Source organism: Chelmon rostratus, chromosome 23 (genome assembly GCF_017976325.1).
Source record: "Chelmon rostratus isolate fCheRos1 chromosome 23, fCheRos1.pri, whole genome shotgun sequence".
Classification (NCBI taxonomy): domain Eukaryota; kingdom Metazoa; phylum Chordata; class Actinopteri; order Chaetodontiformes; family Chaetodontidae; genus Chelmon; species Chelmon rostratus.
In genome coordinates this window covers 15,962,810-15,979,307 of record NC_055680.1, presented here as the reverse complement: position 1 = coordinate 15,979,307, position 16,498 = coordinate 15,962,810, and the positions used below count along the sequence as shown (strand labels likewise).

General features: G+C 42.7%; 1 protein-coding gene and 2 non-coding genes across 3 annotated transcripts; all 3 read left to right on the top strand.

Moving 5' to 3' along the window:
- The first annotated feature begins 1,755 nt into the window (after nucleotides 1–1,755).
- rps4x (ribosomal protein S4 X-linked) lies at nucleotides 1,756–8,974 on the top strand. The gene is made up of 7 exons (XM_041964734.1): nucleotides 1,756–1,808; nucleotides 2,394–2,471; nucleotides 3,541–3,721; nucleotides 5,673–5,770; nucleotides 6,689–6,860; nucleotides 6,960–7,117; nucleotides 8,815–8,974. Exons 1-7 carry the CDS (start codon nucleotides 1,806–1,808, stop codon nucleotides 8,914–8,916), a joined length of 792 nt encoding a protein of 263 aa, XP_041820668.1. The 5' UTR covers nucleotides 1,756–1,805; the 3' UTR covers nucleotides 8,917–8,974.
- On the top strand, nucleotides 3,957–4,031 carry LOC121627039. The gene has a single exon (XR_006007999.1). It is a non-coding gene; the product is annotated as a small nucleolar RNA SNORD61 (small nucleolar RNA).
- On the top strand, nucleotides 7,343–7,415 carry LOC121627038. Its single transcript, XR_006007998.1, has one exon. It is a non-coding gene; the product is annotated as a small nucleolar RNA SNORD61 (small nucleolar RNA).
- Nucleotides 8,975–16,498: the final 7,524 nt, after the last annotated feature.

The following is a 16,498-nucleotide window of genomic DNA, read 5'->3' as shown; positions in this document are numbered from 1 at the left end:
TTTGTACTTAAGTACAGAACCTGAGTCAGTGTACTTGGTTTCATTTCACCGCTGCTTCCTGTGGGAACAGGTGAGCTATTCATCAAGAAAAAAATCAAATAAACAATACAGAGAAGAATAGACACAGCAGGCATCAGCATAAAGTATATAAGACAAGTAATTATAGAAATATACTGTATTTTAAATTCACCTTCATGCCCCTCATTTCCTGTGTTTTGAGCTATATGTGAATGCTGTAAAATATTTTTTTTAAAGCGACTCTGTGTCATCTCCATCAGGTCTCTCGAGTTAAAGAGGCAATGTATCTCAAGAGACTTCCTGGTTAAATTTAGGCTGGATAAGTGGATAAATACTGCAGAAGAAGCAGATAATTAACACGGTTATGGCAGCACAATGAAAAAAAGGGATGCTACCAGTGACCTGTTTTGGCTGTACAAAGTAGGAAAAGCACTTTAAATAGGCTGAATCTGGTGTGTGTGTTTCTTTGTAAACACAAGATTAGATCCATTTTAAGCCATGCAGGCTCATTTCATCACAGCCGTCAGCTGGACATTATTACACTCTACATCTTTATTAAGCAATAATCCAGCCTCGAGACAGCCAGCCCAAACAAAAGTCGCCTCTTTATTCCTTCAACTTTTGTAAACTGACTCCAGGAATCTGTCTTCAATCCTTCCTGGATTCCTGAACTTCCTGGGTTCCCAGATTCAGTGATCAGCACAGCAGCATTTTTAAGGAAGTGGGTCAGGAAATATAAGTTGAGAAAACATGAATGTTCCCCGACTTGCTGCTGCTGGCTGCAGGCGCTGTTGCTGTGCTCCTCCATCGCTTTGCAAAATGTGAGGAAAAATTGTTAGGATTAAATGTAGGTTAGTGGGTTGATGCTGCTGGATACAGACATGTGCATACACAAAATTTACGCTTCAAGAGAAGAAAAATAAGAAAATAAAGTGGGTCGCCAGAGATAAATGTGCGAATATGCACACACAGGAGCATTTTAATTAGGTATAAAAAGAGCCCAGGTTTGTCCTGAGCTTTGGGATTAACTCCTGCAGCCTGGGGGGAAGCAGAGATGCCTTCAGAGAGAGAGAGAGAGACGGCATGTGTGCATCAGTTGGTATCATTTGGCAGAGGAAGACAAAGACCCAGGAGGAGTTTTATCTCCATAAGTGTAAACAGGACTGGGCTCTGACTGTGAGAGTGGCATTTCCTGATCAGGACAGGCTGAAACACGCACTCACAGCAGGGCCACATGGAGGATGCATGGGATATTTAAAATCTGTCGCCCTATTTTTAGTTCAATCCACGTGCATCAAAAGAATGGAAAATTGTACATTCAATTAAAACAGGCACTTCCAGTGATATATAGTCAACTTGCAATAATTTGATTTTCTTCTTCTTCATTTCTTTTATCGTAGCCTATATAACTGGTATTTGTTCAACCTTTTTAACTCAAGTTCAATTAAGCATTTCATTAAATTCTCCTGTTCCTATTATGATTGAAATGTGCTCTATTGATATTAGAATATTCACACTTAACACCACTTCAAGTTATTTTAGCAGGTAAAATAAGTACATTTTTCATTTCTACTAATAAATAGATATGTTTTGGTTGAACTGTATGGCGCCTTATAGAGTATCAAATATGTATGGAAAAGTTACGTTTCATTAAGTGCAGTGTTTGCGATTATTTGTTACTGTATGTAATTGCGAGATTCAGCACTTATGTCCCTCCCAGTCTGCCGTAGTCCGCCTTATCATTCAATACCGGAAGAGACGAGGTCCTTTTCCCCGCAGACTCCAACATGGTGAGCAGGTTTCCCTCACAATTCCTCTCTGAAATAATCACTAAACATCAGTTTTTGCTGTTGTATTATCACAAACATATATGTCCTAGATTGAAATTCCACATCTTATAAAATGGTAGACATCTAAATTGTAACCAGAAGCATCGATTCTCGCTCTTTATGGATGATTTAGAATGACCTAAGCCCACTTTGGGTTTATCAGCCACGGTTCGTTAGCTTGGCTGTGGCTAACGCTGTTAGCTTCCTTAATAAACGGAAATTTGCTTTTCGTCGCTTAACCGTACGCGACCACGGGTGTTTTTTGTACATGTTGGATGACACCTCCACGTAGGAATAAAAATGAGTCAATTACTTCTGTTAAACGAGTAACGATAATGTTAGCATGGCTAGGCCGCAGCCGGTTATGCTAATCGGCATTCATTTCTGTGGCATGTTAGCGTACCATGCTAACCAGATCGAGTATAGACTCTCTTTAGCGGGGTTTCCTGCTCAGTCCACCCAACAACTGGAGAGCAACTTTTCTCCGATCACCACTGCCCGTCGTGTGTCCCGTTATTTGACTGGTTTACTTCTGTTTTTCTCCAGGCAAGAGGACCGAAGAAGCACCTGAAGCGCGTCGCAGCGCCGAAGCACTGGATGCTTGACAAGCTCACCGGAGTGTTCGTAAGTAACATTTCTTCCAGTTCCCATACTTTGATTTTAACTTTTGTTGTTTGGTTTTGCCATTTTTAGTCGTTATTCTCAAACACTAGTAATGTGGGAGCGCAAGTAGAGAACTCTCGGGGTTTGGGAAGGATGGGTATGCAGGAGAGACAGGGTTGTTCACTCATGGTTTATCGTATTACACATGGATGTTACGTGTACCTGAATTTAAAACAGTAAGTTTGCATTAGGCCGTTTGTGCCTCACATGTACTTTAGTCACATTCAGATTAAAGAGCAAAGCATCGCATTGAAAGTCACATTGATGTACTTTTTCGGGAATTGGAAAGAATTTGTATTATAAAACCTGGAGTTGAAAGACTTGTGCTGTTCAGTCTAGCTTTTCAACCAGCTGTCGTAAAGATGTGTCACAACTGGTTTTCATTGGGAGCAGAGTTGCAGTATGGTAAACTGGTTAACTGTCCTTCAGTATGCAGCTGACTGAATGGCTGTCATGCAACTGGTTAGAAATGCTTTATAAAACAGAGCTAATCTTGGGTTTTTCAGAAACAGTTTTTGGGGAATTAGCCTTCAGATAAACACATGCTTTGTTCTGTTGCTCTATAATGAGCTGTTAGAGGCACAAACTGGGACTGTGCTTTAGTAATGCAAGTACAGTAGAAGTTTAATGCATATCTAGATCAGCTACAGAATATTGTGCCAATGCAACTGCTGTGAAAGCAGGCCTTATTTCAGCCCATTTTTCTCATCAGCTGACCGGCTATCATTCAGCATCACAGAATAGTTTCTGGCTTTAAGGAAAAAAGTATAAAATAAAAGCTTGTACTACTGGTTATAAGTGTTGTTGAGCTAGGACCCACTACATTTATGAAGACATGTCTCATAGTATGCATAAAGGATAAATGAGATGTTTAGAGTGTTATTGAACATACTACTAAATAAATTTAAATATGGACGAGAATACTTGAGACAAAAGGATGGCTAAAAGCTTCGAGCTGCCATTAGTAATGTAATGGACCGTTCGCAGCCACCCCTCATGATGGAGGATAATAATACGATTCTTCTCTCAGGCTCCTCGTCCTTCCACCGGTCCCCACAAGCTGAGGGAGTGCCTGCCCCTCATCATTTTCCTGAGGAACCGCCTCAAGTACGCCCTGACTGGGGATGAGGTGAAGAAGATCTGCATGCAGAGGTTCATCAAGATCGATGGCAAGGTCCGCACCGACGTCACCTACCCTGCTGGATTCATGGGTGAGTTGACTTGTTAGATGACTTTAAAGCCTTCAGTGCAGCTCAAATCTCAATTTTAAGTCAGATATTATTTACAAATTCTGCAGAATGGGTCTTTGGTTATTGTTGGGCTGTTTATGGGCCATGTGTTGTAGAATTAAGTAGAACTGGAGCTTGATGCTGTGGTATTGTAGTTGAATTTGTAGGGTGTAAGTTATGCAAAAAAATGCTTGTCCGTTATTAGGAGGCAGAAGGAGCAATGATGAATATGTGATTTTGATCAGCAATGAGCTGAAACTACACAACCACTCCTCTAAGAAGTTCTGAGCTCCAGCTATTAGATTGAAATACTTAGAATTTATTGTCAAATCTTATAAAGGGCAAGTAAACATTTGCCTCCCAGTCGGGATGCACAGTGTGGGGAAGGAAGTGTAACTCTGAGATTGGGTAGCTTTTTTTTTCTTTGAGTAAACTTAAAAGTTCTGTTCAAGAGCAGATTCAGTTTTCTTTATGTCTGTTTCTTCAGTGTGGGTTGTCAGATCTGACACTGTCCTCTGATTGGCTGTCTGAAAGGTCAGGTGCTCACGTATTCAGTCACTTTTGATTTTGTAGTGGAATACCGGAGAAGACTGGGATGGATTGCAGCCAGTTTGAGAGAATATTAGGAATGAGAAGCTTTCTGCTTTGTTAGATTTTATGTTGTACTGACGTAAATGTTGATTTTCTGCTTCACCATATTCGTTTGGCATAAAAATATTTGAATCATGCTACTCAGACTTAACTTTCAGCACTCCATCAGCCTAATCTCAATGTTTTGTCCTCATCTTTTTGCCATTCTGAATGTTTTTCAGTGATGGCAATGAAAGAATTATTGGGCCTTCAGCAGGAGAGTTGATTTTATTTTACTCTCACAGTCACGCCTCTTTCAGATCTGTCGCCTCGTCAGTTTTCTTTCCACCTTGATGCTGGCCAACAGCCTCATATAGAGGTGTGGCGTTTTAATTTCCAAATCCAAGGGACGCCTTCGCAGCACGACCACGACCTCTTTATATACCTACACATAAACACTCGGTCGCTCTGGGCCAGAAGCAGAGGAGGAATTTTATCACAACAACTTCTGTTGCGCTAAAATTGATGGCTACTCTTTTCAGATGCTTCTCGGAATTAATATGAAGTATTTTGTTAATGATGGTGGATTGTCCTAATGCTTCCTCTTAAATACAATTTAGCTGTTTTTACTAAATTGACGGTGTTTCAGTTAACTTTAAACGTTTCAACTGTATTTCATTGTGCAGAGTGTTTGGACTTTCAGTCATTCATAGCACTTGCAAGATAAAACTTGAGCCAAAAGGACACTAGAATGAGTTTGTCCACATTTGGCTGTTCATGTAACCTTAAGTGTGTTGAAAGATACTGACCCCTCTACCTGATTTGTTTGCGTCACTGTAAATGAGCGAGATACCTGAACATATGTGGAACGTCCTGCTGTCAGAAAGCTGCAAGTCTGTTAATGTGTTCAATGTGTAGTTTAATTCTATAATGGTATTTCAGGAGCCTGAGACAAGTCAGCTAATACTAAAGATTTGAAGTGGACTGAAAGCTGTAAAATAGATAGGAAGTAGTGGTGGAATATTTGCATACTGTTGAGATGTGTAGTTTGGAAAGAGTCAACATACTGTCATGGTTTGCACTTCTAAGAGTGTGGCTACTTAATGCTGTGAATTGGCCTGACAAGATGGGAATAAACCAGGGATGGATCATAGTGAACGTAAGAGTTATCCCTCAGCATCAGTTCTTAAATTAGGAGCAATGGTGACCTTCTCAGGTAGAATTTTTTGTAATGTCTGTGGCTACAGATAAATAAGGAGTAGAGATGTGGTCGGTTAGCTGTAAAAGTAAAACTGTTTTTTATTATCTATGTTTAAGTACCACCTACAGGTTAAAAGTGATTTGGCTGATTTCTGTTCACCAGATGTGATCAGCATCGAGAAGACAGGCGAGCACTTCCGTCTGATCTATGATGTGAAGGGACGTTTCACCGTCCACCGCATCACTGCTGAGGAGGCCAAGGTAAGAAACATAAACTTTAATCAAGCCAATTTTTAGCATCAAGTCCTTTTCCCTAACCTTTGAGGACAGACCACACCTTGATGCTGTTTGACACTGTCTCAAAAGTCAATTATCAGTAAAACAGGAAGTAAGCAGAGATGATGGGGAACAAGGCTGAAGTACCCTCCTTTATTTAAATTCTATCACTTCAAGAATGTTGAGAGAAAATGGAAGGATACGTGGCAAAAGGTCACAGTTTGAGGTCATAATCAAGGTTAAAACATTGTCAGTAATAGCAGGTTCTTGCTACATGACTCAGAAGCAAAGTTTATTCTACTGGCTGAGTTTTGAGCTGTGGCAGAGTCTTTGCAGATCTAGCAGGTGTAATCGGCATGTGAGACGGGCTTTAAGGATTTGGTTTTTGCCTCTCGCCAAATTTGAAGATCAGAAGCGACAGCCGATGGTGTTTCAAACTGGTTTAATCTCCAAAACCTTCGTCAAATCTGGTAAAAATCCTCGACTGTGAAGAATTACAGCAGCAGACTGGCGAGGCAGAGTCGGTGACAGTTGACACCAAGATGAAAGATTCAGATTTTTGTCAGTTGCAGTTAGAGATTCTCAGTTTCCAAACCACATTCATACAAAGTCTGGAAAGTTTGGAAAATGCTTAATTTGGACATTGTGTTTTCAAGGTCAGGATAATCTGGTGTTCCATCGACACAATCACTCACATAAAGCAAAAATTGTTTGATATGAGAAATGGAGCATTCCTGTCCTTTTTATAGTAATTTGATTTGTTAAATGCTTGAAAAGTTCTTGAATTTTACTCTTAAAGATGAACAAACTGAATCTCGAGCTCGGTCTTTATCTGTTCATTATTTGCATTTTCAGTCGTGCAGTTTTTTAACTGTCTTGTACTTTTGTCCTCTTCCTCTGCAGTACAAGCTGTGCAAGGTGAAGAAGATCATCATTGGCACCAAGGGAATCCCCCACCTGGTAACCCATGACGCCCGCACCATCCGCTACCCAGACCCCCTCATCAAGGTCAACGACACGGTCCGCATCGACCTGGACACCGGCAAGATTACAGACTTCATCAAGTTTGATACTGGTACGTTCCTCGCTGCTGGACTGTGGCTCTTTGAAGATAAAGAATCAGAATTTCATGTGCCGATCCTTTAAATAACTTCCCACCTTCTGCCCCCTCCAGGAAACCTGTGCATGGTGACTGGCGGTGCTAACTTGGGGCGTATTGGTGTGATCACCAACAGGGAGCGTCACCCTGGCTCTTTCGACGTGGTTCACGTCAAGGATAGCACAGGCAACAGCTTCGCCACCAGGCTCTCCAACATCTTCGTCATCGGCAAGGTGAGAACACACAGGAATGTTCTGGTCTGTGGTCTGAACACAGCAGTCCCAGAAGAACCGGCTGTGAGCTGACTTAGTGCAACTAAGAGCAAAACTTGACTGTTGATGCATTCAGACATGCTCGCAGATGATGTGTCAGGATTTTTTCATACCCATAAAGCAGAATTCACCATAAACAGAATATTTTATTGTCTCAGTTAAGAGAGAATTCAGATGACTTTTGGAGCAATGATGACATTTCTTGGTTTTGATCAGCAATGAAAATACACTACCAATTCCTCTAAGAAGTTCTGAGCTCCTTGACAAGAAAATCCCAATCGAAAAAGTTTTCACCGCTTCAGAAAATCATCTTTAAAACCTCGTCTTTCAAGCACAAGTTGACTTTCCGCAGAGCTCAGAACCTCTGAGATTTTCCAAGTCAATTAAACACAAGGTGGAAACTAGTTTTAATGTACAAGGCCCCTTAAGAAATGAAAAATAAAAGCTGAATGCATCAACCCAAGAAGCTTAATTTCATAATAAATACTAACCATGCCGTGAGGACGCATTGTTTAGACTAGAAATAATGACAAAACGAGTACAGTACAAGATGCCAACATACATAGTAAAATATGCCATAAAAAGCTACTTAGGTCTGAGTATGTAACACAAAGCAGGTGCTCCTGATGCACAGGAAGGCAGCCAATGCTCACAAGAAAGGGGCTGGTTGGCCAAAAATGAGTCAAAGCACACAGTTTCATAAAGTACAAAATATAAATATAAAAAAAAAAAATCCATCCTGAGGGTAAAAAAGTGCTGAAATAGTTTGTTGGGGAACAACCAGATTAATAAAAACACAATAATTAAGTTGCTGCTTAATGTGATCTGCTCTGCGCTTTACATTCTAAGAATGTCCCAGTGGATTTAAATACATGATTGATACTTAATTGTACAGTGACCCAACTATTGGATATTGTATTTATGTAAAACTCTAGTGTTTGTTTTCTCCTGCTGATCTTGACAAGGACTCATAAATAGAGGCAGATATTGAGCCACGCTGTGTTAAAAGCTTTGTGATTTGAGCTTTAACCCATACGATCAAACACGTGAAGTGATTAATGGAGACCTGGCCCGTGGAGCGTATCCGTATTGAAACGTAGTGCACTTCTCTCCGCCGCCTGGCGTTCATTTGGCCGCCGATGTGACCGGAGCTGTCAGCGGCGCAGTCGTCTTTGTGCTGCGTGACATTTACTCGACAGGCTCAGCTCGGCACTTTTCTTCACCTTCTGCTGAAGAGTTGGCTGTCGGATGAACGTTAGCACAATCAAGTGTTGAGCTTCTGTTGGCCACGGGAACTCGACAAATCTCGTCACGTCATCGTCTTTCTTGAAATCCTTGCAGCATGTTTTTAATGGCTCGTCTCCTCTGAGTTAATATTGAGCAGATTTCAATAGAAACCTGTTCTACAACTTGATTTACAGATTTAACAGATAAAAAAAAAATTAAATAAAGCAGAATGTGATAACCTGCTAATCCTTTTTGACTTGTACTCGATTGAATACAGTTAAAAGACAATATATTCAATGTTTGAGCTCATCAGCTTCGTTGATTTTTGTAGATATCTGTCCCAGGTTTCACCTGTCTGCCACCTGCATGAACTGCTCCCTTTGATCAGCAAATTAACAAATGACTGTTTTCTCCGTCCTCTCTGTCTCCAGGGCAACAAGCCGTGGGTGTCCCTGCCCAGAGGAAAGGGAATTCGTCTGACCATCGCCGAGGAGAGAGACAAGAGGCTGGCCGCCAAGCAGGGCAGCAGCTAAACTGGCCACACACAGAGAGCCTGACACCTGGTTTTCAAATAAACTGTTATTTACAAAACACCTGCCATGTGTCACTGTGTTTTCTTCACCAGCAACCAGCCAGGCTTCTCAGACGAGAGCTCGCGGTGCCTGGGAAAGTGAGTTACTACTGAGTACAGGAAAAATTAGAAGACTTCAAATCCCAGGGTTTGTCCAGGAAGCAGTATTTTTCTCCCGAGGATGGCGAAGGTTTGTTCACCCTGATCCTTATCGTAACCAATCATCACTCATGTCTTAATGTAACTCAACCAATGAAGGCAATGAGTACCAGCCAATCAGAGGCAGAGCAGGTTGGGGTCATTCTTTCGCCATCCTAGGAAAAAAAAATCAAATCAATGAGGACAAAGTCATCTTACGGACGAATTACAATAAATGAAGCCATTTTTAGTCTCGGAGATGAAAAGTCACAAACCTCATTAAAGTCTGAAAACAGGAAGTGATGTCGGGCCAGCTGGCAGCTCCCTGAAGGTGGATTTTGTAGTTTGTTGACCTAAATTGCCTAAAAGTTTGTTTTTGCTGTATTAATGCGACAATAAGTGAAACAACTCAGAGATCCATGTAATTACACTAATTATTAATATACTACATTCCAATGCAGTAATTAGTGATTTTTTTCTGTATAACAGTAAAAATGAGTCACATTTTTAGGTGAATTGTTCCTTTAATTCCTCCATCAGGACTATATTTACATGAGCTCTCTGGCTGGTGACTCAACCTCTATTCTAACAATCCCTCCATCTAACCTGGAGGCAGCCCATCCTCCCTTCCTTCTACCTAATCCCTCCATCCTCTCTCCTCTTTCCATCCGTCATACATGCATCCATCTGTTTATGCTCCTAATCCCTCGACTCTCCTTTTTTCCTGCCTTCAATCCTTTGTTTCATTCTTCCTTTCCTCCTTTCTCCCTCTGTCCTTCCCATCAATCAATTCTTTTCGACCTCACCCTTGTTTCCTACTTTCCATCCTTTACTAGTTCCTATCTTTCCTAGTGTCTGTCCTTAATTCCCTTCCTTCCTTCCTACTTTTTAAACTTTACATTTTCTGTATTTCAGTCCAGCCTTCCTACCTCTCCCTTTTCTTCCTGCCTCATCCATCCTTATTTTCTTCTTTTTCTCCTTCCATCCCTCTTTGCATTAATCCCTTCATGATTTAGCTTCCTTCCTTCCTCTTTTCCTAGCTCCCTCCTCCCTTCAACCTTCCTCCCTTTCTTCCTTCCCTGCATAATTTTCATATTTTCCCTCCTTCTCTGAGTCCTCCTCTACCTTCTCTGTTTTATCTTCCATCTTTTCCAATATTTCTTTCTCCCTCTATCCTTCTTTGTATCTATCCTTTCCTACTTTTGCTTGTTTCCTAGACCCCTCTTCCTTCCCTTCCTTCCCTTTATCCTTCTTCTCTCCTTCAGTCAGTCCCTCCTACTGCTCCCTTTCCCCTGCCTCATCCCTCCTTTTCTACTTCCATCCTTCTTTGCACGTATCAATTCATTATTTTGCCTCCTTCCTTGTTCCCTATTTCCCTCCTCCTTTAGACCACCCTCACCTCCTACCTTGCCACTCTCTTTCTTTACTTCTCTCAATCTTCCCTCCCTCCCCCTCTCTTCCATTTTTCCCCTCAGTTCCTTTCTTTCTTGGCCTTTCTTACCCCCCTCTCCCTAAATAGCTTCCATATTTCACCCTCTCTCCATCCCTTTTTGCACCAACCACTGCCCTCCTCCCATTTATTTCCCTTCTGGAAATAGCTGGCATCTTTTTTTCTCAATCTTCCTCCCTTTCCTCCGCATCATCCGTCCTTGCTGCCATTGGTTTCTACCTACGTCCTCTCATCCCGCTATCTTTGACTCCGTCCCTCCATCTCTCTGTGTTCTGACTTCAGTACCAGTCCATATGGTGACTGCTGGGATGCAGCCTGCTCTGCGCTGCAGAAACCTGGCCTGGCGCACACCACCTCAGTGTGTGTTTCTGCATGTGAGTGTGTGTGTGCGAGAGTGACTAATCCAGATCTGGCCATCACATTCACCTGCGTGCGTGTGTGTGTGTGTCCAGATCACCACTGCCCTTCTCCCCCGTGACTTCCACTTCCAACCCCGCCTCTCCCAACACACGATTCATACCATAACAACACACACAGCGGGAACCTGTGTGTCGGTGTGTGTAATGGCCCGGCCCACTACATTAATCCGTCAGTCTTGGCAGAGAGAAGTGAGGACAGTGAGTCTGGTGTATTCAGAGGAAGTGTTCAGACCCTTTACTGAAGTAAAAGTACAACTACCACACTGTGAAAATACTCCACCGCAAGCAAATCCTCACAAAACCTTAGCGTTAGCATGTAACACTATGATAATACAGTCAGACTTTAGCATGTCAGTGTGTTTACATGACTATATCATCCCTCTGTGGTTTAAGTAGCATCATGCTAACATTGCGTATGCAATATTAGCATGTTAGCATTCTATCATGAGCATCATTGGCTTTTTAGCATGCTATATGGTTACTGTATGATTACAGGCTCGGCCTATTGTCACACTGGCATCCAATATGTGTACATGAATTTATTTTTACTGTATGTTCCGGGTAGCATGCTAACATGCCAACATTTAGCTTAGAAAGTTTAGCACACAAACTTGGAACATCCACTGGCGACGATGAACTTTGACCTCGGCGTGACTCGAGGCTGCGGCGTAAACACATCCGCATGTGAGGCGATGCAACCAAATGAAAGTGCACATTTTAAATACTTTAAGGGTTTGCGGTTCACAAGCAAATCAAAAGTGGCAGCCTTGTCCCCGTTTTCACTGGCCTGGGACCAGTTCTTGTAAACAAATAAGTGCACGCTCGCACACGCGCGCACATGCACAAACGCAGTCTTTGAACGTTTGAAATCTGAGACTCGCCAGACGCAAGCTTTGCTCTGGTCCTGCTCTGCATCCCCTTGTGAGCGGGGCAACAATCACATTTGATTCACACACACACACACACACACTGCACAGTCACACAGAGGCTTTGAAGTGCATTTGGCTGGATGGTGAGAAAAGCAAAAGAAATGTGAGCTGCAGAGGAAATATGGAGGAAAACATCCACTCAAAAGAGCAGAAAACTAACATGTTGAATTATCTTACAGGGGATTAAACACAGAGAGGGAAGGCTGTACTGACTCACATTAAAAAGAGGAAACAGGCCTTCAGTCACTATAAACGTATCTACCTGATGCATCTGTCCTGCAGGCTTTGCAGCCACTGAAAAAGTTCACACCAGAGGTTTATTATCAGTTTGTAACTGCCCATAACTAATGTCTGCCTTTGTTTTGGAAATATTTCAGACTTGTTAAGGATTCAACAGCACCCAGAATGTATTTTTGTCCTTCAGTTTTCAGAGAACACACTTGAGATGATTTTGCCAAATGTGTGATTTGGAACTGGGGATTTGGATGATTGGCCTCTAAGTCGACTGGGGGAGGGGTGAAGACTGAATCTCTGCAGGTGTTAAAACATACATTTTTTCATCTGGCCTTCCAGCATCTCACCTGTGACAACCTTATATTTTTTTTTCCTGTTTCTTGTCTTCAGTCAAAGCCAAATATAACATAATTATGACTATTAAAATATAAATTATATGTGACCAGCACAAGCGTTGGTCAAACCCTCATTATAGAAGCATTGCAAGGTACGTTAAATGTCTTGATTGAGCCCCTAAAGCTTATTTTGGGAAGTTATGTTACAGCTCATGCCACTTCCTGTTTACATGATTGCTTCCTAGTAACCAATTTACTTCTTGACACAAGCCAGTTTGATAATCATTAGCTTGAAACTTGCCTGCACTAGTCCGATCAAGATCTTTACGACATGTGGCTCACTACCATTTTTGTCCACATGGGGCGCCAAAATCAACAAAAAATAAGAACTGTAGTTGCTTTAAGTTGCAGCATGTTGAGCTCTCAGGGCCACATGGGGCCCCTCAGATTCTCTGTGGGACCCTGAAAAGTTAGTAACCACTGAACTAATCTACTTCTCACCTGCATGAGTAGCTTTGGATCAGACGTTGTGACGCGATGCAAACGAATCGTGCTGATTAAAGTGAGGACGGACAGCGGAGTGAGACACATTGTGCAATAATAACAGTGAGAGGACGACGGAGTCAAAGTGGACAAAATAATGGAGGTTAATGTGGAGCGTGCTCCCTGTGCGAGGACAGAAACGTGGGCTGAGCTGCTGAAACAATGAACTCAGTCATTTGAGGAGAAGGAGGAGGAGGAGGAGGAGGAGGAGGAGGGAGAGCGAGTGGGTGAGGACAGCTGTTTCTAATCAATTGCTTCCATGTGATTGACTGCCTGACTGACTGTCGGCCCATTGGCTGATTGGCCCTGTGACAGTCGAGGTCGCTGGCAGGAGGGCGGGGCTTTTGGCAACTAGTTTAACCTACTGTGGACGATTCACTGACTAGCTCGTCACTTAATTGAACCAGTGACACGCTGGCTGTCATGGTAACTGATTGGCTGAAGTGACAACACTGATATGATTAGTGGAACGCCATAGCAACGTGTGGATGATGTAATGTGGACGCTCCCTTCCGCCCCTTCTCTCTTTCTCCAGCCTCTTGCACAGTTCATGGCAACATTTTTGCTGTCATGCACGCACACACGCACACTGCCTCTCTTCTGTCTCTCATAAGTTTCTCATGTTGATGTTTTCAATTGTGTCAATAAAAGGCCGTTTATGTTGAAATTCCTTCCCGCTCTCTCTCTCCATCCCCCTCTCCATAAGACAGACACAGACTGCATGAACAAAAACATTTAGGTAGGCCAAGTTCACGTCTGGGAGGGGTTTCTAAGGGGGGCCCAGGGGGCGCTCTGATGGCCAGATGTGCTTTTTTTGGGGGGCGGAGGAGGGATAAGGGAGGAGGGGTGCGTTTCACGAGCCTCGAGAAGTGAGACGGGGAGTTTTCACAAGGCTCCAGAGAAAGCGGAGAGTCCTGGAAAGCGTTGCGGAGAAGCGCGCTGAAACGTCACAGGGCAGTAAATCCACCTCCAGCTGCAGGAGGAGATCTGCAGTATGTTCCTCAGCTGACGGAGACGGAGAGAGTAGGTGTCACAGAGTGATTAACAGGACGAAAGTGAGATAAATCATCACGTTCTTCTTTGAGAAAACGCTCACAGATGAAGTTTTTAATAACTTTTCTGCAGAATGAGGTAAACACCTCGGACAGGCTGCTGAATCTGAGGGTTTGCATCACGACTAACAAGCACAAAAGACTAAAAAAACAACGATTTTCATTCTTTCCTCAAGAATTCTCCTCAATCTGTTGGGTGTAGGTTTAAAATCGCTTGGAAACAGCTTGCTGTCATGTGACTGTGATGGCTGATTCAGCGGGATCTAACACAGAGAACCAATAAATGTCACTGCCTCAACAGTGAGAAGGTCAAAGGTCAGAGCGGGCAAAAGCATCCTGATTGTTTAAAACACAAAAAGCAGGCGTCGGGAGGTGGCGCAGATATTGTTTGCAGCAGGCGCTTCGATTCTTGATCAATGACTTGTGTATTGTCCTTAAGGGACATATAAATTCGCAGCCAATCAGTGAGGTCGTCTTGTTATGTAACTGCGGCAGCCATCTTGGCTCAATATGTGCAGAGATGCATCATTTCTGCAGGTTTTATTGGAAAAAATGTCTCAAACCCAAACCGTCACCTTTCCCGAACCTTTAGTCCCAAAACCGAACCAAACCCCCACAAAACTCTCATTTCAGTCAGCTAACGCCTGCTGGCAGTTTAAGTTATAACAAAGCATCATCTTCATGAAGCAACTCGTAGCTGCAGCTGTCAGATGAAGAGTGTAATGTTTCCCTCTCAGATGTACTCAGTTTTATTCCACCACTGCTGCTTTCAAGTGCACGAAAAGAAAAGAGGAAAAGGTACAAGACGTGTGAGTTTTCAGAAGGAAATCAAAGCTCAGTCACAGCTGAGTTGCATGATCATGGCTGATGGACGCAGAGACGTTAGCATGCAGGGAAAAGGTCTTCAAAATACCAGCAGAAGACAAATTATTAGATTAAGCAGAGAGAGAATTAGATTCCTCAAATCTCGTCCTGGAATTAAACTCTTAACTCATGCATCACTTCTCATGGGAGGAGGTGAATGGAGGACATGTTCTGATGGTGAGATTTACAGCCGAGGATGTGAGCAGCCGGCTGGGGAGAACATTTGTGGAGCACACAGCTCCGAAGAGGGAGGACGGAGCCTCTCCGCCCTTCTCCTCAGAGTCCAGGGGGCCACGTCATGTGAGCCGGAGAGGCTCCAGCAGAGAGGTGAGGCCTCTTGGCGACACCCTGCTCTGCGGCGTTCGCTTCCTTCCCCTCGCCGTGCACTTGTTGTCACTTTGTGGGGACACAAGGAATCCGCTCGCAGACTTTTGGTCATGCTGGTTGACCAGAGAGATGTTTGGCTGGGAGCTGGGGTGCGTTCAGGGGCTGCGTAAGGCGCAGGAAAACAGAAACGTGCGAGAGGCGCAGAGAAATCATAATCTTGTGACTGTGTTGTGTGATGTAACGTTAATGGGTAACTCATGGCATGTCAGAACAATGACATATGTGGAAGTTTCAGATGCAGCTAATAGGGCTTTGGTAACCATGGCAACAAGGCTGCTTCAATTAAAGGCTTAATTCGGCTTGTCCGGTTGCTGCTCTCGAGGCAAGTGGGCTCAGTTGATTTTTGTGTCGACTTTTTTAGGATTTAAATTCGTAGTTTTGCTGACAGACGCCTGCAGACGCCACCGCTGCAACCAAAGCTTCAGGGTTTAAAAGTGTTTTTAACAACGTTTAGAGAACAAATCTGAAAATCTGTGTTGGTGCAATAAGCTGAAGCTCCAACCTGCAACTTTTGGATCTTTTGTGTGGCGTAATTAGACGCAAAAACAGTTTCAGCTCAAAAGAGACGTGCAATATGTTTTCTGTATTATTGTTTGTACTGTACTGACTTACTCAAGTACTGCACTTTGGTTTAAGTACAAATTCGACGTACTTGAGTATTTCTGTTTCTCTCCAGACCCGTGAAACTCATTTACCTACATTTTCTTTTTCATAGTTTTTATTTCAAGAGCTTAAAGGAGAAACATGACATAATTTGTTGTATTTGGGGCCATTGGATGTACAAAATAATCAATTTAGAGTAGTTGAATGAAACAATTCATACAGATGTTCAGAATATAAGATGGGAAATTATCTTTAAGTGTACGATTAAACAACAGAAAAATAAGAAAAATCAGTAAATAGGTAAGAAGTATGATACATCATGAATATGATCCTCCTCATTCATGATAATATGTTGGTCAGAAAGTCAAATGAAGGGTCAGCGGAATATACAAAAAAGAAGAAAAACACACATGTGGATAAATTCCCCTGTGAGTAGGTGTTAATGTGCAGAAATCGTGTTAGAAATGGCTCATTTTAAACCAGGGTTTGGTGCGGTTTAAAGATGAAGGAGGGACTACTTTCTCTGATCCTGCATGATCTTGGACGTGTGTTATGTATTCATGCACTGCTTCTCCATCTGGAAATATGAG

What these genes read in the sequence shown, in the direction of transcription:
- rps4x (XM_041964734.1), top strand. An exon ending in ACAAGCTCACCGGAGTGTTC is followed by an intron (nt 2,472 to 3,540) that starts GTAAGTAACATT and finishes TTCTTCTCTCAG; the next exon opens with GCTCCTCGTCCTTCCACCGG. An exon ending in CTACCCTGCTGGATTCATGG is followed by an intron (nt 3,722 to 5,672) that starts GTGAGTTGACTT and finishes TCTGTTCACCAG; the next exon opens with ATGTGATCAGCATCGAGAAG.